Raw genomic sequence first — 21,794 nt, forward strand, 5'->3', positions numbered from 1 at the left:
ATCTCAGTTGGAATTGCATTGAATCTATATAGCAGTTTTGGAAGTATGGTCATTTTCACTATATTAATCATTCCTTCCCAGGAGCAGGGGATGTCTGTCCATTTTCTGATATCATCTTCAATCTCTCTTTTCAGAGTGCCATAGTTTTCAGAGAAGAGGTCTTTGATTTCTTTCATTAGGTTTCTTCCTAGGTATTTCAGTTTTTTGGATGCTATTGTGAAAGGAACTATTTGCCCTATTTCTCTCTCAGTGAGTCTGTCATTCGTGTAGAGGAAAGCTATTGATTTTTGTGTGTTGACCTTGTAACCAGCTACTTTACTGAATTTGGTTATTAGGTCTAGAAGACTTTTGGTGGAGTTCTTGGGGTCTTCTATATAGACTCATGTCTATATCATGTCATCTGCAAATAATGACAATTTGACTTCTTCATTTCCTATCTTTATTCCTTTTATTTCTTTCTCTTGTCTAATTGCCATGGCTAATGTTTCCAGAACTATATTGAACAAGAGTGGTGATAGTGGACATCCTTGTCTTGTTCCTGATTTTAGTGTGAAGGATTTCCGTTTTTGACCATTTAGTATGATATTGGCTGTTGGGTTTTCATAGATGGCTTTTATCAGTTTGAGGTAGAGACCATCTATTCCAATTTTTTGTAGGGTTTTTATCATAAATGTATGTTGAGTTTTGTCAAATGCTTTTTCTGCATCTGTGGAGACAATCATATGGTTTTTGTCCTTGGCTCTATTGATATAGTGTATTACATTGATTGATTTGCGTATGTTGAACCATCCCTGCTTATTACTCTTCAGCAAACTCCTACTTCACCTAACCTACTTCTATGAAATGAGCTATTCATTTTGTATGAATTAACTCCCACTTTATGTAGTGCATTCATCACCACCATCGTCATCATCATCATCATCATCTCTTTTTTAAAGCTGAAGACACTGAAGGACAGAGAAGTTAAGGTATTTGCCAAAGTCACAGCAAATGGTAGAATCCAGAACTAATGCTAGCAGTCTATTGCTCTGAATTGCTACTCATATTCTTTCAATAATGAAGGTTTTCAGCCTAGGAGGCAGAGACCAGAGATGTTCATTGTGTTATTTATCTCAGTATGGACCTTTCATAGAGCTGTATTCTCTATAGGGGATAAAAAGATCTCTGTGCCTAGTGTGATATTCAAGGTTCTCCAAAACTTGGCCCCAACATTTTATTTCCCACTTCTCTCCAACATCATATGCTCTGTTTAAACCAATAAGCTTAACAATTCTAGAACTTGTCTCTAATGCTATTGTTACTATCATCTCCTACCCATCTTAGATTACAACTGCAACCATAATAATACTTTTCTTCCAATTTTAGATACAAGTGCTAGGCAAAAAATAATTTGGGAAAGAGAGGGAGAATCACATGGACTTGTAGAAGATAAATTAGTGAGATGAGACAAAATAATAAGTTAAGTTACTGTAGTATATTAGGTAGGAGTCAATAGTGATGCCCAAGCCAAGAGAGTATGAATGAGGGAAAGAAACAGAAAGAAACTTTAAATTCTGTTCTCCTTACATAGTTTCTTTCCCCAGCCCTCAGGCAAATGTTGCATTTGTAAATATCTGTAAATGTGAGCTATAAGAAAACTAACAATATTTTATTCTTCAAATTGAAATTGACATCTTCAAAGGAAAATTGTTAGTGTGGTATAGAAGAAAACTCTCTTGATTTCTAAGTGCAGCACTGCTAGGCACAAACCAGCCCAGAGAACTGGGTCCATGATCTTCTTGGCACCCTAGCCTCTCAATCTTTAAGGTAAAGAATCTGATTTAAATTATTTCTAATTTCTAGCTAAAATTCATTAGGTATGTTTTAGATTTTAGTTTTATCTTGCTAAATTTTAGGTCATTTCCTTATGACTATATTTGACATATGGGAAATGAAAAGTAAATACCACCAGTTCTCCAGTGTTAGCTATCAACCGCATGACAAAAATGAGACAACATCAGATGCTATTGAAAGTATTTTGTAAAAGAATTTATACATGTTTTGTTCATGGTTCTCTTATGTGGAGGTATTGCATAATTTTGACCACATCCTGGGGGCTGGTATAAGGAGAAACTGTAGCGAGCTCACAGAAACAGATGAGAGAGCATGCATGCAAACAGGCAAAGTACTGAACGCTGATCAGAGCTGAAGGGGAGAGGCTGTGAAGGGATGAGTGAAAGACAGATAAATGATTGTTCAAGTACTTATTGAGGCAAACATTTGGTACATAATTTGTTTTTGATACAACTGTAATGAATATCATTCTTCTCTATGGAACAACACGCCAGATCTTTAGCACATCACTGCTTGGTGCCCAGTGGGCAGCCAGTGCCCAGTTGCCAATGCCACTTTTGAGCGCATGTTCATCTGCAGGATATTAAACAGATTGCCATCCTTTTGATGTTTGTGAATGCGAGTGGTAAGTAGCATATGATATGACTCAATGGATTTGTTTTATGAAAAGGAAAAGACAAAGAGGATAAAGTAGAACAGGAGGAGGAGGAGGAGAAAGGGAAGGAGGAGAAAGGGGATGAGGGAGAGGAGGGGAATGTTTGCATCTCACCCCTAAGTAAATCTGAATGCGTCTCAGTGTTATGGAGTGGGTAGCAAGCTTTGACTCTGGGAAAGAATGGTGTTCTAGCAGTTCCTCCTGAAATTTTTGATGTGCTTTGTGGTTAAGAAAACAACTTCTCCAAAATAGTGAAGCTTTTGTTTTGTTTTATTTTTTTAAGTAGAAAATCATTAGCGAATACAGAAAGCTTTCATTATAGTTCAGAATTTTTCAGATTCTGGAAATAAAAATGACAACTGTGTATAAGTATGGGAGTATGTGCCAAATTATACATTAATCAAGACATAATTTTAAGTTTCATATAAAAGCTCACTAATAAACTTACTATCTTTACTTCCATCTTGTAAAAAAAGATGAAACTATTTGCGTTAAAGTCTAGGAGAGGTGTTATCAACTTGGTGAAGCTAAAGGAGCATTAAAATCTAAAAACTAAGTTTAAAATCTCTCTCCCAACATGTATTTATGACAAATATTAAATAATTCAAATTTTTTACAATTTTTATTTTTACTTTTTGTTGTCATGGGGATCAAAGTCAGGGGCTTGCACATGCTAGGCAGGTTCTCTACCACTGAGCTACATCCCTCACCCTTGCTTAATTTTTTATGTTAGAAGATGTATTGGATTATTTCTCCGGCCACATCCAACTCCAGCCTTTTCTGACATTGTGAAAGTAGTCTTGGGTACACTTTTTTAAAAAAAAATACTGAATTCTATAAAAGTACTCATATTCCCCAGATGAATCTTCTTCTCAATTCTAAAGCTATTGTCTTTTTTAGACTGGGGAAGTGAATTTTTTTGTTGTTATTTTTCTCAGTGTTCTTAATTGTGAAACTTAGGGAATAGTTGGTAATATAGGCTACTTGAAATAGAGTTGAGAAGTGATCAGTTAATTCAGTGAAATATACTAGAGGTGAGAGATAAACTTTATCTTACAAAGAGAGAGAGGGAGGAAGGGAGGCAGAAAGGGAGGGGAGACAGGGAGAAGGAGAGGGAGCAGCGAGGAAAGAGAGAAAGAACCAAAAAGGGAACCAGAGCTTCCTTCAGATGGTTTCTGCTCATTCCCTCTGGTCACATTGCTGAAGTCAAATGAGGTCGAAACAGGGAGGCGCAATTAGGCACATTGCTTACTTGATTGCAGAGAAAAAGTTGGACCAAGCAGAGTTATCTTCTTTGGACTCATTTGAATATTTTTGTCCTTATTTTTGCCTGGGCTTCTTGTGAAGTTACTAGTATAAATGTGTAGTGTCACCTTACTATTTTAGCTTTGTGAATATTTTCTAAACTTAGATTTTCTGGGATACTTTAAAACATACTCTAATGACTGAATATAATGTAGATTTGTGGACTGTTTACAACTAACTAAATTTTAGACACATTAAGATGATTAATATAGTCTTATCAGCCTCTACTTTTTTTTCCACTGAGGGTCAAGGCCTTCTTTGCTTTTCTTTTTCTAAAATAAATCAGTTGGTTGAGGGTTGTATGATAATGAACTATAATGTATGCTAAACACATAGAGGGCAAGGATCACATGCAATTTTTCCCAGGCTCAAATGATTTGGTTATAAATGTTGTTAATGGGAACTATGGAGATATTTAAGTATTAAATGTGTTAAGTTTATCTATTTTGTTTTGATTGAAACAATCAGAGTAAACTGATTAGATAGAGCCCTCATTTCAGTGGGAGGTTAAACTAGGTGACTAAGATGATACTGTATTTACTCTAGACTTTGCTAGAAGATTACCCCAGAGGATCTTATTAGTTCATGTGATTTTTAAAAAGGCACAAAAACAAATTTTCCTTATCTAATAGTCATAGAGTTCATACATAATATTCCACCTAAATGGGGATTGTTTAATGTAACATTTAGACTCATGCACCGAGGCTTACTGTGAGTGAAACAGCAGCTTCCCTGGGAGATTATGGGTATTTATATCAGTAAGATAATATAAGTGCCAGGAATCAAACACAAACAGACAATAATTCAAAACTTTGAATGGCTTGAGGTTGGGGGGAGATGCTTATCTGTCTAAGTTCAGTGTCCATGTTTGCCATTCCTAGAGCTAAGTTTTAAATTATGTAGCTGTTTAGTGAAGCTTCTACACCATATTCGCACAGGGTGTTTTTAATTGGATTTAATAATACATCTTGTTTTCTTTGGCATTCCCTTTTATTCCTGACCTTTGTTTCACTTCGTTTCTCTCCCTCTGTCCTCCTCTTTCCTTACCTTTTCTACCCTTGGCCACAATTTACTTGCTTTAATTCACAAAATGCATCCTGGGAAACTAGCATTAGAATTAGATGCTTTTCATTCCCCTTGTTAGTGTTTCAGCTCATCCTTTCTCACTCATACATATGCCTGACATTAAATGATGACTTGCGGTTTCATAACATGCATGCAGTGAGACCCCATCATCATAATTGAGCCATGTAGTTCTGCTTAGTGGCAATATATAGAAATTATTAATTAGATAATTTTATAATAGAATATACAGAAGCTCTTTTATAGCCTTAGGGCAAAGTACTGTAATTTACCAATATCGTATGAGTTAAATTATGAAAATGAGACTTACAAAGGCAAAGATTTAAAAAAAGAAAAGCTGATAATCATAGGAGGGTATATGAAAGGAGAGAGAGAATGAAATTGTGAGTTTGAGGACTTTTAGCCTGATTTTTCTAATGATATCTTTGTTTGTGACTCTTTATAAGGTCATTTGCAATGGCTCCCAGTCGGAGAATTACAACTAGATAAATGAAATGGGAAATTAATTTGTTTTAAATGATAGTAGAAATTCTCATGTACTTCTCCAGTGTAATCAGACAATTGACTTCAAATGCAGCTCAGAGACCTACTGGAGGTAGGAATTGGCACATACTGACTCTGCTGTGTTAATGAAGAACAGCAGAAATTAATCTGCTTGAGTGAATTTTGGTTGTATTCATTCAGAGTTTGAAAATAATTTTTTAAAAATAGTTTTTGAGATGATATTGGTATTTAATAAATTGCAAATAAGAGGGATCTATGGCTCAATTTGACTAATTTTGACATATATATTTATCCTTAAAACCACAATTAATAAAAGGGATATATTCATCACCCCAAATTTTTTTTGTGCACTTTTATAATCATGTCTCCTACCCCTTTCTGTCCACTAGTCATACCCAGGCCCTCAATTCCCAAGCAGCTGTAGACCTACTTTCTGTCATTATATAGTAGTTTGTATTTTCTGAGATTTTTTTTTTTTTTTTGGTACTGGGCATTGAACTCAGGTCCTTGTGCTTGCACAGCAGGCGGCGAAACCACTGAGCCCTTTTCTGAGATTTATATGAACAAGATTATATATTATGTATATACTTTGGTTTATTTCACTCAACTCAATTATTTTGCAATTCATCTATGTTATAGTGAGTATCAATAATTTATTTCTTTTTGTTGTTGAATAGTATTCCATTAAATGGATATGCCATAGTTTAGATACTCAGCTATTAACGGACATTTGAGATGGGTCCAGTTTTGGGCTATAATAAGTTTTATGACATGTCTTGTTTAGACATATATTCTCATTTCTCTTGAGAAAATCTCTATTATAATAAGAAATATACACATTTATTTTAGTAAGAAACTGTTAAACTTCTTTCCAAAATGGTTGTATGATTTTATGTTACATGGGAAATATTTGAGTGATACAGCTCTTTTATATCAGGTATGGTCAGTGTTTTTAATTTTAGGCATTCTAGTTACTGTATAGTTATCTCTCATGCAGTTTTTCTTTTCTAGTTTGTTAATATGGTGAAGTATTTGAAATTAATTTATTTTAGGGGGCATAAGGGTACTGTGGATTGAACTCAGGGCCTTCATACTGAGCTGCATCCCCAGTACCCCCTTTTATTTTTTGAGATAGGGTTTCACTGATTCAGTAAGTTGCCTTACCTGAGCTTGAACAGGCACGTGCCACCATGCCTGACTTAATTTCTTTGATTACATTGATTTATTATCCTATCTTAACATTGTCTCATTGGTCATGCTATGATATCTTTTCTATGTATTGTTAGCTTAAATTTGCTAAAAGTTTTGTTTTTAATTTTTGTATCTATGTTTATGAAGGATGTTGGTTTGCAGCTCTTATTTCTAAATGTTTTCAAAAAAACTAAAATTTTAAATATTTTTAAATTGGTGCATACTAGTAATAAAGAATGATGGAGTTCCTTTTGGTATACAGTTCTTATTTCTTGTAAAGTCTTTTCTCTGATGTTGGAATTAGAATAACACTAGAAACCAGGTCTCATAGAATGAGTTCTTCTTCAGTTTTCTGTAAGAGTTAGTATAGAACATATGTTAATTCTGCCTTAGATATTTGGAAGAAGTCATTTTTGAAGCGTTGGATTTTTCATTATGGGGTAGGTTTTTAATTAGAGATTCAATCTCTTTAAGAGATATAGAGCCATTTTAGGTTACCCTTTTTTTTCATAAGTTGTTAAATTTACAGGCATAAAGTGTTCAGACTCTTTGCACTTACTATGATGTTGCTTTCATTCCCAACATTTATACTTTTTGTCTTTTTTCTGATCAGTCTGGCTGAAAGAGTGTCAATTTCATTGATAGATGAAAAGAACCAACTTTTGGTTATGGATTTGTGCTAACATTTTCTGTTTTCTACATCAGTGATTACTGATCTCATTTTTACCATTTCCTTCTATTTACTTTGGATTTAAGTCATTACTCTATCTCTGGTTTCTCAAAGTGGAGGTTGCAGTCATTGATTTAGGATCTTTTATCTCCTCTAATATAGGCCTTTACATCTATAAATTTTCCCCTAACTATTGCTTTTAAAAATAGCTCACAAATTTTATTATGTTGTATTTTCATTTTCATTCAACTCCAAATTATTTCTACTTCTACTTTTTATGTCTTTAGCTTGTGGATTACTTAAAGTTTCTTATTTAGTTTCCCAGTATTTGGAGATTTTCCAGCGACCTTTCTTTTATTGATTAATAGTTCCATATACTCCGAAAACATACTTGGTATGAATTTTGTTTTTAACTTTTTGAGGCTTGGTTTGTGCCCTGAGTAGGGTCTGTGGTTGTAAAAGTTTCATACACACTTAAATATGTATTCTATTGTTGGGTAGTATGTGTTATGAATGTCAATTCAGTCAAACTTTGTTACTGACACTGTTGGTTCTGTGTGTTCTATCAAAAGAATGAAACCTTGGGCACAGGAACAAGGCTTATATTTTTTTACGCTCCAGAACAAATGGAAAACTGTGAGAGATAGGAATACCAGGCCAACCCAAAGGACAAAGATGTATAGTTTTTATGGGATCTATTCAGTAGCAGAGACCCACTCTCTTGATGTCATCGGGCATATAGGAGATTTTGCTGCCTGCACTCTTCTTCATCATGCTTCTTCATGTGATGCATGCCTCAATACCCTGTTAAGTCTCCACCCTGGGGTTTGATTTTTACTATGCTCATATAGTAAAATAGCTATAGGTTATGTTAGTGACTGTTCTACACATGCATTTGTCTCTTGCCACCTGGATTTTGTCCTTTATCATCTGGGAAAGTTTCTAATTGGGTTTGAAGCAGGGCAGCTCACTCCCCTGCCCAGAGCTGATTTTAAGAACCTGTTTTGCTTGGCCCTCCTTCCTTAGTATCTCTGCTGACACATAGTCTTTGAAGGCTGAGCTGACTTCACATCCTATGTACATGTGTGCCCTTAATTTCAGAGCATTGAAGACCAGTCTATTTTTTAACTCCCAATTTTCCAGGATGCCTATTAATCCCATAAAACAGAGGGCTAGCCAAGCTGTCTCAGTATTATTCAAATCTTCTATACTTACTAAATTCTTAATCTACTTATGTTAAATATTGAGAAGATGTGGCAATCTCTTGCTGTGATAGTTATTTCTACTTTTTCTTTCAGTTCTATCAGATTTTGCTTTATATATTTTGAAACTGTCATTAATTCATATTTAGGACTGCAATATCTTGAACATACTCTTTATCACTGAAAAATTAGTACTGGTGATATCCTTTGCTTTAAAATTTACTTCTTGATATTATTGTAAAGGATTCCAGATTTATTTTGATTGATTTTTGCACAGCATATCTTATCTTCTATACTTTTACTTTTTAAATTAAATTAAATTTAATTTAATTTTTTGAGCCAGTGTCTCATTAGATAGTTCAGGCTGGTCTTGAACTCACTATGTAGCCCAGACTGGTCCTGAACTCAGAAATCCTCTTGCCTCAGCCTCCTGAGTGTTGGGATTACAGGCATGCACCATCACACCCAACTTGTACTTTTACTTTTAACTAATTTTTTAAAATGTATATATGAAGCATGATTTTTAGTTACAGAATAAATTGAGGTGTTGCTTTCTAAATATGATAATCTTTCTTTTTAATTGGGCAATTAGATCATTTATATTTAACATGCTCCTTGGTATTGTTAGGTTTAAATGCATTTCTTTTCTATTTTCTTATTTATTGTTTGTTCCATTTCATCTGTTTTATACATTCTCTAAGAGTCATTTAGTAGTTTTTTAGTTCTAACATATTTAACTGACTAACCAATAAATTTGTCATTTTAGAATTTAATAGTATGCATCTTTAATTTTCCTTGCAATTTCAAGTGATATTATACCACTTCCTGTATAGTATATAAAATCGCAAAATCTACACTTCATGTATCTTTCCAACCTTCTTAATATTGTTGCTTTCTTTACATATGTTTAAGCCCCAAGGATATTGTTTGAATATATTTCTCCTGCTTTAAAATGTTTACTGAAGCATCACATAGCTTTTTCTATTTCTAGCATATACCTACCTAAGACAATTGAATAAAAAGTAAGGTATAAGAAATTATAATCTTTGTAAAAATATAAATACTTAAAATGTACTTTATTTAAAACCTTTTTTTGGTGTTGGGAATTGAAACATATAGTTATATTTATATGCCAACTTTAGAAGAAAATGTTTCTCTCAGTAATATATATATATATACATATATATATCATATATACATATTGCCCCAAAATGTATATAGCTATTAAACCTAAAATATTTATGTCTATAGTAGTCCAGTTAGGACATTCCTGTTATAGCCTACTGGCTACAATGTACAATAATGGGCTATTCTATAGGATCTAGTCATGTATTTCATACATACTGAATAAAATACATAGAAAGCAAAAAGGAAAAGAGAAAGTGTCTTTATCCCTATAGATTTTATGCACCAATACTGTGTAATTAGCGTGACTATATGAAATGTCTGAAAATTTTCAATTAGGCCATTTTTCAGGAAAGTATGCTGTGAGAAAAATTTATTTCTACTGTTAAAAATTTAGCAAATATTTCCATTAAACATTCAGTGAAGATGGTGTCATCTCCCTAACATGTAGAAAAGAGGATGAAAGGATATTAAAAACAACAGCTATAATAAGATGTCCTTCCATTTTAGCAGATTAGTTATAGATTTTAACTGTATTAGCATAGGTAACTAAATTTTTTTTTCAACTATAGCAGACTATGTGTGGTGAAAGATTCTATAGACAGAATCTGAATATCCTATATTTTCCAATGGGGGAAGTTGTGTCAGCTTCACTATCTTATGTTTATAAAAAAAAAACCACATGATGTTTCTACAGTGTTTTTCTACTGTATTTTCTTTATTTCAAGCCATGGGTCTACTTCTCATGGATCATGCAATAAATGGTCTATAAATAAAACCAAAGTCTCTAATAGCATTATCATATTGAAAGACAGAATTGCTGGATTCTTTTATTATGTAAAAAGCTCACTTTTTGCAAGTCCATGAGTTGAAATTATTAGGGCAAGCCTGAGATGTATCTTGCTCCAATTAATATGATCATGCTACTCACTATAAAAAAGCCCAAGGGCAGACTAGAGAAGATAGCAAGTTCCTTGTTTTCAGGAGACTGAGTTGAAACCCAACCCATTGTCTTCATCACAGCTCTCTTCCATGTACGATAATGGATTTCACTTTCTGCGGCCTGGCTCTGTGGTTCAATCCATTCCATTGTGATTCCTGACAAATCCTCCTGTTTAAGACTCCAAACACCTACTCCTTTTGCAGCTCCTGCAGCCATGGCAGCTCCCAGTGCTGTTGTTTCAGGCATAGAAGACCTAATTACTGGAATATGTAGAATATCTGCTTGTAGTTGCATAAGAATTTTGTTGTTGGTCATGTTTCCATCTACCTGTAAATGACGGAGTGGAATTCCACAGTCACGGTTCATGGCATCCAAAATCTCTCGTGTTTGGAAACAAACAGCTTCTAATGCAGCAAAAGCAATATGACATTTATTGGTAAACTGAGTGAGACCACAGATTATTCCTCTTGCACTGGGGTCCCAGTAAGGTGCATACAACCCTGAAAAAGCTGGGACAAAGTAGCAGCCATAAGAAGTACCTACTTCTTTAGCTAGTTTTTCAATTTCTTCTGAGGTCTTTATAATACCAAGGTTGTCTTTTAGCCAACGAATAACAGCACCAGCTATAGCAACAGAACCTTCCAATGCATAATACACTGGTTTGTCTTTGCCTAGTTTGTAAGCCACTGTGGTCAGAAGGCCATGTCCAGAAAATACACACTTATGACCTGTATTACATAGTAAGAAACAGCCTGTTCCATATGTGTTTTTGGCTTGTCCTTCCTGGAAGCACATTTGTCCTACTAATGCAGCAGATTGGTCTCCCAAACACCCAGATATTGGGACACCTTTCAAAGCCCCACCTTGCATTGGGCCATAGATCTCAGAACAACTCCAGACATTTGGAAGAATGTTCATCGGAATTTCAAAAAAGTCACAGAGCTCTTTATCCCATTCCAAAGAATGAATGTTGAAAAGCATTGTCCTACTTGCATTTGTTACGTCTGTACCATGGACACCTCCATTTACTCCGCCTGTCATGCTCCAGATAAGCCAAGAATCAATGGTACCAAAAAGAGCTCGACCTTCTTCCACAGCTTTTTGGACTTTCCTCTCATTGTCAAGCAACCAACGAAGTTTTACAGCACTGAAGTAAGTGCTAAGTGGAAGGCCAGTCTTAGACTTGACGAAGTTATTATTTCCAGGAATTTTTTTACTAAGAACCTCAACGGTAGACTGGGTTCTTAGATCAAGCCAAGCCACGGCATTGTAGAGAGGCTCTCCAGTTAACCTGTCCCAGACGACAGTGGTTTCCCTCTGGTTGCTGACACCTATAGCTTTTATGTTGGATATATCAATATTTTCTTTGTCAAGTTTCTCACAAGTTCTCTCTATGCACTCATAGACAGACTGAAGAATTTCCTTCGGGTCCTGTTCCACCCATCCTTCTTTTGGGAACTCTTGTGTTAATTCCACTTGATGATGACTAAGTAGTTCTGCTGTTTTTGCTTTGAAAACCAAAAATCGAGTGGAGTTGGTGCCCTGCACCACTGCCCCCACTAAGGGTCCCACCGCCGCCTTCTTCGGAGCGGCCATGAAACCAGTCTCTAGACGGGCTTTCACGGGTGATAGTGGTGTTGAGGGTAGGAACGCAAGGCGCAGGCGCCGTGGCTGCCTTTGTTGACGCAGGTGTTCCAGGCGACCTTTGCCCCCAACAGGAAGCCAGGCTTTGTTCCCTCTTCCCACCCAAGGCTCTCCTTCGGCCCAAGCGCAACCTCCAGCCACTCCAGGACCTTTCGAGGTGATTTATGTTAAAATAAATCATACATTTACCCATGTAATTACAACTGCCTTGCTCTTCAGTGTTTTGAGTGGATATATATTTCTCTTATCAATTCCTTTCTGCCTAAGATAGCCTTCAACATTTCCTGTAGTGCAGATGTACTGGGGTTGAATTCTTACAACTTTTAAACATCTGTATTTTATCCTAATACCGAAAGCTATTTTTCTTGATAAAGCATACTAGTTGACTTTTTGCCTCTCTCTCTCTTTTTTTTTTTTTTTGGTACCAGGGATCGAACTTGTGTCCTTGCGCTTGCGCAGCAGGCGGCAAAACCACTGAGCTAATCCCCGGCCCCTTTTGTCTCTTTTTTTAAAAGTTTTTTTTTGAAAGGATCTTTGCTGTTGCTGTTTCTGGTGGGAGTTTTGTTATCATAAGTTTGTTGTTTTTTTTTTTTTGGTACCGGGGATCGAACTCCATTCCTTGCGCTTGTACAGCAGGCGACGAAACCACTGAGCTAAATCCCCGGCCTTGTTATCATAACTTAATTTTAATATGCTTATTTTATTTGCCTCTAGGATTTTTCTCTTTATCAGTAGTTTTGATCAGTTTTATTATGATATGATTTTCTGTGGTATTTTTTCTGGACTTGTGTTCACTGAGTTACTTGAATCTGTAGGTTTACAGATTTTATTAAATTTGGCAAATTTTGGCTATTATTTCTTCAAATATGTTTTATTCTCTATTCTGTCCTTTAAGAACTTAATTTAAGCATATTGGAGTTCTTGTACAAGCTTGCTGATGCTCTTTCCATTATAATTATCTTTTCTCTCCATGCTTGATAGTAGACAGTTTCTAATTGCTATGTCTTCAATTTCTCTAATCTTTTCTTTTTCAATATCTAATCTGCTGTTAATACATCTGATGTAATTTTGACATCACACTTTATAGATTTTAATTCCTAGAATTCAATTGGGGTCTTTAAAATATCTATTTAAATTTTTGAATACATGGAATAAAGTTAGAATAACCTCTTACTTCATTTTCTGCTAATTCTAATATCAGTATCAGTTCCAGTTCAAATTTGATTGATTATCTCCTTTTTATGGGTGATATTTCCCTGCATCTTTGCAAGCCTGAGAACTTTCAATTAAATGTCATACATTGTGAATTCTACCTGGTTAAGTGCTACATATTTTTGCATTCCTATATTCATTTGTTTAGTAATTTGGCAAATATACTTTCAGAGATTACTACATATGGGCTTTATTACAAGCAGTAATATTGCAGTGCATAAAATATCCATTTGTTATTATTACAACCTTTAAGAACAGTGACAGCTAAATTTGCTAAATCTTTATTGACATATCGCTTGTACATATTATGTTTTAGAGAGCCATTTATTGAGCATTTTTTTTTCTTTGCCAAGCCCACTACATTGTAAGTTCAATGAGAATAGTGGCCTGTGCTGTTTTATTCAGTTTTGCATTTTCAGTGTGACCCAAAAACCAGAAAGGCAAGAAATATTTTTTGAATAATGAATACCACTATATGTTGCTCATTTTATTAAATGATTTTGATAAAGTCAAAATAATTCTAATTTTCCTTTTCTGGATAGACTATTTGTTATTGAGTTTATAGTTTAATCTGTTCCAGTGGACTGATGAATAGATAAAAGGATAGGTAGATGGAAAGATATAACAAAGTTAAAATAAAATGTTAATTGTGTAATCTAAATGGTAGATACAATGGTTTTAGGATAAAGTTCTTTCAAATTTTCTATGTGCTTCCAAGTTTTCATATAAAATGTTAGTATATTAGTCAGTTTTCTGTCACTAGGATAAAATAACTAAAATAATTAACTTATAAAGAGAAAAAAATATTTATTTTGGCAACCCCAGTCCATTGCTAGATGGACTTATTGTTTTGGGCCTTTGCTGGGTGGAATGGTAGGTAGCATGTGACAGCAAACTGCTCCCTTCATGACCAGCAAACAAGAGGAAAAAGGAAGAAGCCAAGATCTCATGATGCATAAGCCACAGAGATCAAAGGACTTCCCACTGGACCCCACCTTCTAGAGATTCCATTGCCTCTAGGACTGATCTTTAACACATGGATCTTTGAGGGATAAGTCAATGTGTAAACTACAGCAGCTGCTAAAATATACTACTGATAAAAAGCCAATAAAGCCAGGTATGGTGGTGCAGTCCTGCAATCCTACCATTTGGAAGGCTAAGACAGGAGGATCATAAGTTCAAGTCCTGCCTGGACAAGTAAGTGAGAGCCTGTCTCAAACAAAAATAAAAGGTGCTGGAATGTAACTAAGTGCAGAGGCCCTAGGTTAAAAATCCAGCACTGGTCAATCTGCAAACACTCCCACCTCCCAAGCTGACCAATCTGCAAGCAACTTTAGTAGAAATCTATTCCATATGGGGTCCTTTGTTTGGATAGATAGTTGGAAGACATAAAACTGTAACTGCCAAGTTTACATTGATTTAAAAATTCTACAGTAATCCAGTTACAGTTGTTCATCCCAAGGAAACCATTAATTATTTGTACTTTAATTGTAGGCATTTTCTTTTGCCTTTTATAAACTTTGTAAATCCTAGGAAATCAGCTGCATATTTAACTCCTTGGCTTTCAACCAGAAATTTCAAATATCTAATAATGTCACCACTTTTTTAAGTCTCAAGATTGGGAATCAGTGGGAAAGTTTTGATTTCACCATTATTACTATTTTTTTTTTTTTGGTACCAGGGATCGAACTGGGGACCTTGTGCTTGTGAGGCAGGTGTCGGGACCACTGAGCTAAATTCCCGGCCAGCACCATTATTTTTGAATTTAAGTGTATGCAGCCTAGTTGTAAAGGCATTCATTTTTATAGGTTGTGCCTAGGAAATTTGACTGTTTGAGACTGTGTCATAACCAATGAATCATCACAGTTGGTAATCTTCAAAACACTGATGCATTTTTCTACGTGCTGTTCCCAAATGTGCTGGACCAGCTGTTGAGAGCCATGCTATCCAATTGGCTGGAAGACCTCTTCTTGGACCACAAATCATCTAACGTACTATTCCTCTTTGTTCTAATGAAGAATGGAAAAATTAAAGGTACTGTGATGTATTACTCATGTTTTCTCTGTTAGGCATGGGCTGTGGGAGTCACTGCTTCCACATTAGGAGGCCATAGCATTCGAGGTAAGCACTCATGACCAACAAGCCAATGAGCTAAATATTCTCAGGTCTGAAAGTGATTTTATGAATGTTCAACTCTTGAAATTTTTGAGTGTATATGTGTGTTTGCATGTGTTCTTTGTCATTTTCCCAATGAAAATTGCCCTGACACTGATCTCAATGTTAATGTATTCCTGCTTACACTTGACTTTGGAATATGTTACAGCTAATTATCATTACACAGGATGAAAGATCAGAGCTCTGAGTGAGGTGCTTGGTTTTAGGAACAAAGAGAGGCCAAATCAGCATCTTGGCTCAAGGCCCAACAATTGTAATCAAACATCTTGAAACTGATGGGATCTTTGGATTTAATTAATTAATTAATTAATTTGTTTGTTTGTTTTCTTCCCTCACTCTTTGAAAGGGGGTGGGAAAAGGGGTTAGGGGTTTGAAGGGGCTGAAATTTCCCCTTGAACATGATGTCAATATGTTGGCATGTCTCCTTTTATTAAGATGCCATCCAACTGATAACAAGTCCTGCTGTGTTTTACCAACATAAAAAATTAGACTGGAGACCGAGGAGCGGCAGGTGGCTTTTGGCACCAAGAAATAATCACACTTGATGTGGAAAGTAAAGTAAAAGGAGCCATCTGTTCACTGCAGGAGGACGTGAAAAATCACATTAACATATTGTCACTAACATCATGAAATACACAGTTAATAATAAATTTAGTTATCATGGCAAGTCGCGTTGGATACTTACTCTGAATATGCAGAATGTAAAAGATGCTCATGTTTGCTGACCCCAGTTTTTTTGAGAGAATGAAAAAAATCCAAGTGTTGAATCTTTTCTTGGTGTGTGTGTGTGTGTGTGTGTGTGTGTGTGTGTGTGATGGGATTTGGGAGGGGAAGTGTTTCATTTTAAAGCTGGCTGTGGTTCATTGTTGCTAAGTGAGCAAAATAGCCTTTCATGCAGATAGAATGAGTTACTCTTTTGATTACGTCCACCATGTTACTCTACAACAGCTTACTTGGATGAAAAAGAAGAGATGTAGGGGAGTTAAAGGTTTTGATTATGTTTCTTGCATAAGACTCAAAGTATGTAAATTCTGTCCAAGGGATGGGGGTGGCTGTGCTAACACAGAGCAGAAAGGGTGTCTGTGGCCTTTCCTTGATGGACATCTGAATTTGCCTTTAGTCAATAAAGTCTTCCTACATGGTATTTTCCTAGTAGCGTTTGCATGAAATGCCTGTGCACACTTTAAGGGAGAGCAAATGTGTTAAAGTGCTGTGATGGGAAGGTTTCTTTGCTCTTTGTTTGTGCACATGCATTGTTTGCATATATCACCTAAATAGATAAAGAAGCTGCAGAGCTTGCAGGTCAAAATGCACTTGGAAAACCTATGGTTATTGTCACTGAGTCCTTCTTTGAGTCATATTTAAATATATTTTGCTGTAATGATAAGCTGTTAGGTTCTTGTAGTCCATAGTTACTGCGAATTTGTGACTCAAACCCACTATTTTATGATTACTTTTAATACCAAGATCAGTCTCACTATGTTAAAAACTGACAGTTGTTACATACCAAAATTATGATTAATAATATGACAAATATTAATTGCTTATTTATGATTGTTCATCTGTATTCCAAGGTTTTCATATTTGCTGGAGATGTAACAATATATAAATATCTTCAAAACTACATGTATTCAAGAAAAGATCACCCAAATAGCTATCAAGATTTTAGTTCCATCTCTGATTCTGACTAGCTTTGTAATCTTTAGCAAGTCATCTCTCTGATTCTGTGTTTCAGGCATATAGTTAAGGCAATCTCTAAAGAAGCTTCTCCTGTATAAAATGTAAAATTTTTTTAAATGCTGTTTGATGAAATTTGACTTTTAATTCAGTGGAAATAAAATGGTGTTGGAGAAGTAATCATTTTGGTAGTATTTACTCAAAAAATCTGAAGTGTCTTGAAAGGTATTAAGATTGCCAACTTTCATTGAGGCAGTGAGTAGGCGGGGTTGTGATGGCATTTGGGTGAGAGCTGTTGTCTTGGGAATGGGGTGGGGTTAGGCTTTTGTTGGGTTGCCTATGCCACATTCTGTTCCTAAGAAGGAATAGTAACACATGGTCATGATCTCGGCGCAGACTCTGCCACTTTATTCCAGTCATCACTGTGTCTTATTCCAGTGATTTCCAAAACAGTAGTGATAGATGAAACTGAGGCTTCTATTTTGTACTCCTTTAGAAAGACTTCGAAAGAATGATACAAGTTCTGTTCTCTTAAGGTACTGAATACTGATCCACTGTCTGCTGGTGAACAGTCACAGATTTGTTCATTTTCTCCAATAGCCTTGGATCATATGCTGGTTCACTCTCCTCAACATCCTTCTTTCTTCACTGTATCATTTCTTTTCCAAAGTAACTTCAGCTCATTTTTCTTCCTCAAGGAAACCTTTCCCTTCACTGGAGTGATTTAATAGTAGTCCAGTCACTTCACTATCATCTCCCATAGTAACTTCTCCTTCCCCTTGTTAACATGCATCACATTTGAACTCATTGTTCAATATACACCATCTCTTTTGGACTGCAAGCCTTGTAGAAGCTGCCCCCTATCTGTACTGGTCACTCATAAGTAACATTATTCCAGCCATATAAAACCATTTAATAAATATAATTTTTGTTTGACAGTTGGCAAGCCCAACCAACTGTAAAATTTTATCACATGTAGGGAAAACAGAATGTCTTTGGCATTTGCATCATCATGCAGTCATCTTGAAACTGTCAGGATGAACTTTAGGGAACTTTCCAGAAGCCATCATTCCTCTGTAGGCACAGATAGAACTAGGGCTCCTGTGGAGCAATTAGAATTTCTAGAGCATTCTAGGAAAGACATCAAAATAGCGGATGGCTCCTCCAAGGATCCTGGAGTCTTACTTATAAGAACCTAAAAACATATTCTTGATAAGATTAACAACATACTTAATAAATTTTTAGTTGATCCTGGGGCATTTCTCCTCTTATTCATTAATTTTTTGGAATATGTACTAATTTGTTTCAGATATTTGAAAGCAAAGTTTTAAAAAAATTTCTTGATGACTCTAGAAATTTTCTGAATGTATTAAAGCAATTATGTCCTTCCTGGATGAGCTATTCTTCAGTAGACTGGTGTATTTTTTCACTGTTTTATTCAGCTTGAGGAAGCATAAATTTAATTTTTCAGAGATAGCAAAGTAGCAGAAAAATATGATTTACTAGTGTTCCCTAAAAACTACTGTTAAAACTGTTATTTTGGCAGTGCTATTCATTACATAGAAGTATAGACATTTAACTTATTAAATATTTCTTATTTTAATCATATTTACTGAAAAAATTTATAATACATAATCTCTATACTGGGATTCATACATATTGCTCTATTCTTTTTAAACTGAAAATCTGGCAAGAAGCAGCCACCAGGAATGAAAAGTCTGTGATAATCATCTAAAAATGTGGATAAAATTAGGAAGTCATCAAACTTAATGATACTGAATTATACTCTGTAGGAAGTTGCCAAATGTTTGGACTTAGGGTGGAAATATTTTGCCATGATGCATAAAAATTACCTCAGATCCTTAGAGGCAATTGTACTAACTGACAGACATTTTAAGAATTGACAGTCCCCCTTACCCAGTAGATATTTCATTCCCTGCATGCTGGGCTTCTTTGCAGTTGTTGAAAACCAAGGCAGATGGGCACTCCAGTCAGCCTGAGGGGACAGGAACAACATACTTCAGAGCTCTAGGTGCCCTGAGATTCCTCCTTTTCATCAGATGGGCTAATAGACTCACAGAGGCCAGGAGTTCAGTGATATCCTGGAGGGTCTTGCAGGTGGTCATCACTGAAGTGCCTGGTAGACTTCCTGCTGACCCCTGGTTTCACAGAGAGCATTGAAAGCATAACACTCACTGTGACAGCCGTGCTTTGACATGAAATTAAATATTAGAAAAACTGATGGTTTTGCAGTATGAAAAGTATTCAGAGGTTGATGCTAAAGAATGCTAGTGTTTTTCTTATCTCTTTTTTTGGTTAGCTTTTTCTACATATCCTTAATAACTTCAGTTTTTACCCCATTTACTCTTCTCCCTCTGAGCTTCTGAGGCATACAGTGTCTCTTCATTCAGGACTCTTGAATCCTTTTAGCTATCTGGTATTCATTTTTCTCTGATTAGGATACCTGAGGGGAGGAAATTGACTTATGGATTGTATATTCTCAATAGTATCTTACATGTAAGAATAAGGATCTATACTTCTGCTTTTATTTTTCCTTCTTTTATTCATTAAAGAAATATTAGAGTGTCATTTATTTAGCAGTTGCTGAATGAGCTTCTGGAATACATTTGTGAGTTACATAGACAGTCCTCGCTCTTGTAAGACTATAATAAGTAAACCAGACAAAAACCAAGCAAATAAAAATCAATAGCAAATTGTAATATGTTAGAAGAGAAAAATGGGAATGATGGGGTATAACCGCTATTACTTGCTTTTTTTCTTCTCCTTATCTTATCTTAGCAATCCCATCTCTATGTCAAATATTCCAAATCTCTTCTTTCAGTTGGGTATATATTCACAGAACAAGAACTATGCAAAGCTAAACATTGTTGTTATTTTTTCTCTTTCCACTGTACCTTTCATAAGTACATAGAAGTGGATTGCCCTGTAGTTAAGGAGAAGCCATGGCTATTTGGGGCCATATGCAGTGGCATACCTTGCTGATTACCACACATTTGGCACACTAAACATAGAATACAGAAAGTACACTTTGCTAGAACTGAAACATTTTCTCAGAGCTCTCTCATTGGTTACAGATAGCCATCTTCTCTTGTCTTCACGTAATCTTCCTCCTGTGTGTGTCTATATCAATGGTGTCCTAATCTCTAGAACACCATTTATATTGGATTAAGGCCATTCACTTTACTTTTTTTTTTCCATTCATTTTACTTTGATCACTCCTGTAAAGGTCCTGTCTTCAAATATAGTTACAAGTTGAGTTACTAGAGGTTAGGTCTCTAGCACAGGACTTTGAGGGATACACAATTTAGCTCTTAGATACCAAAGTAACACTTATTGAATCAGAGTCAGGGTAAAACCAGGAAAGTGAAAAGTACTTTAATTATTTGCAACAGAGGGAATTTAAAGCATGGAATTGATTTTATGGGTAATAGAGCAGTTGCAAATCCGAAAGAGTTGGTAAGGCACTCCAAGGATTAAAAAGTAGAAACCCCTTATCAGTCTAGAGCTACTGGTTATGCAAAGGGAGGAAGTTATAATACCAAAGACAGGGATGAAATAATCTGTTGGAAGCTGGAACCACCTGGGCCTGTTGAAAGAGAGGCTGGAAACACTGAAGCCACAAGGGAACATTAACTGTGGCCAGAGGATGTCCTCAAGGCAGGGAGGGAGAGCAGTTGCTTTCCCCCTCCTTCCTACTCATTCTCCTACTCTGCTCTCCTAATGGCTAAACGCAGATTTTAGCCAAGTGATGCAGATTCTAAGAATTACTTAAGTCATGCATTGCAGACAGAGCAGAAGGACAAGGAGTGTCACTGAGGGAAAATAAACTAAAAACTGGCACAAGAACTGAAGAAAAGAAGATATAAAATGATTCAAAATTGTCTTTGAAATAAATGAAGGCAGATTTACAGATTTGTATTCATGGTTAGTGATTATTATATAAATCTACCCACAACTGGCCAAACAAGACTTATTTTATTTTATCTTCATAATTACTTTAAAAATATTTCTCCTCTTCTTTGCTTGGAAGATCTTTACCCCTCCTACCTCACAATCTGTGCATTTCAGAATTTTAAGTCTTGTTTAAATCCTTGCTTGAATTCTACTTGAAGTTTCTCAAATTTTGTCTTTGTCTTTCTTCTTGATCCCAATACATTCTCTCTCTATTGGCCTCAAGGCACTAAGAACTTTTCATCTAGATTAGCAACTATTTTGATTTCCAGTTGTGTACTTCCCAAAGACAGTGGCTAGGTCTTCAGGTTCACAGGTTTTAATACTGCAGCTTGTACATTTTTGAAGATCAGTAAGGATATCCAGTGAATACTTGTGCATAAGAAAACTTACAATATTGGCATTGTTCCCAGCCAATATTACTGATCTTACTGCCCCTCCTACAATTTTTCTATCAGGTTTTACCATTCTAGATAACAAAGCTAAGAGAATACAAGCAATTTCTTTCTTTTTTTTTTTTTTTCAAGGAAGATGTTTCACTTTATGCTTATGTAAATGAAAACCGTGAGCCCAGAATTCAAGGAAATACTCTCTTGTCCCATC

At 35.6% G+C, this 21,794-nt stretch overlaps 1 protein-coding gene and 1 long non-coding RNA gene across 2 annotated transcripts in view; one reads left to right on the forward strand and one right to left on the reverse strand.

Moving 5' to 3' along the window:
- Positions 1-2,141: 2,141 nt before the first annotated feature.
- LOC106009669 (uncharacterized) overlaps positions 2,142-21,794 on the forward strand; it is a 51,057-nt gene continuing 31,404 nt past the window's right edge. Inside the window, exons 1-2 of the long non-coding RNA XR_002396164.2 lie at positions 2,142-2,458; positions 15,296-15,401. This is a non-coding gene — a long non-coding RNA (uncharacterized LOC106009669). The remainder of the gene's footprint in view (positions 2,459-15,295; positions 15,402-21,794) is intronic.
- On the reverse strand, positions 10,225-12,169 carry Gk2 (glycerol kinase 2). Its single transcript, XM_004848005.3, has one exon. It carries the CDS (start codon positions 12,105-12,107, stop codon positions 10,446-10,448), a length of 1,662 nt encoding a protein of 553 aa, XP_004848062.2. The 5' UTR covers positions 12,108-12,169; the 3' UTR covers positions 10,225-10,445.

This window comes from Heterocephalus glaber, unplaced genomic scaffold, assembly GCF_053883595.1.
Source record: "Heterocephalus glaber isolate CG9 unplaced genomic scaffold, H.glaber_assembly_v1.0 deba00001454, whole genome shotgun sequence".
Taxonomy (NCBI): domain Eukaryota; kingdom Metazoa; phylum Chordata; class Mammalia; order Rodentia; family Bathyergidae; genus Heterocephalus; species Heterocephalus glaber.

Bases quoted from the DNA above. Each gene is read 5' to 3' on its own strand.
- Gk2 (XM_004848005.3), bottom strand. From the start codon at position 12,107: ATGGCCGCTCCGAAGAAGGCGGCGGTGGGACCCTTAGTGGGGGCAGTG.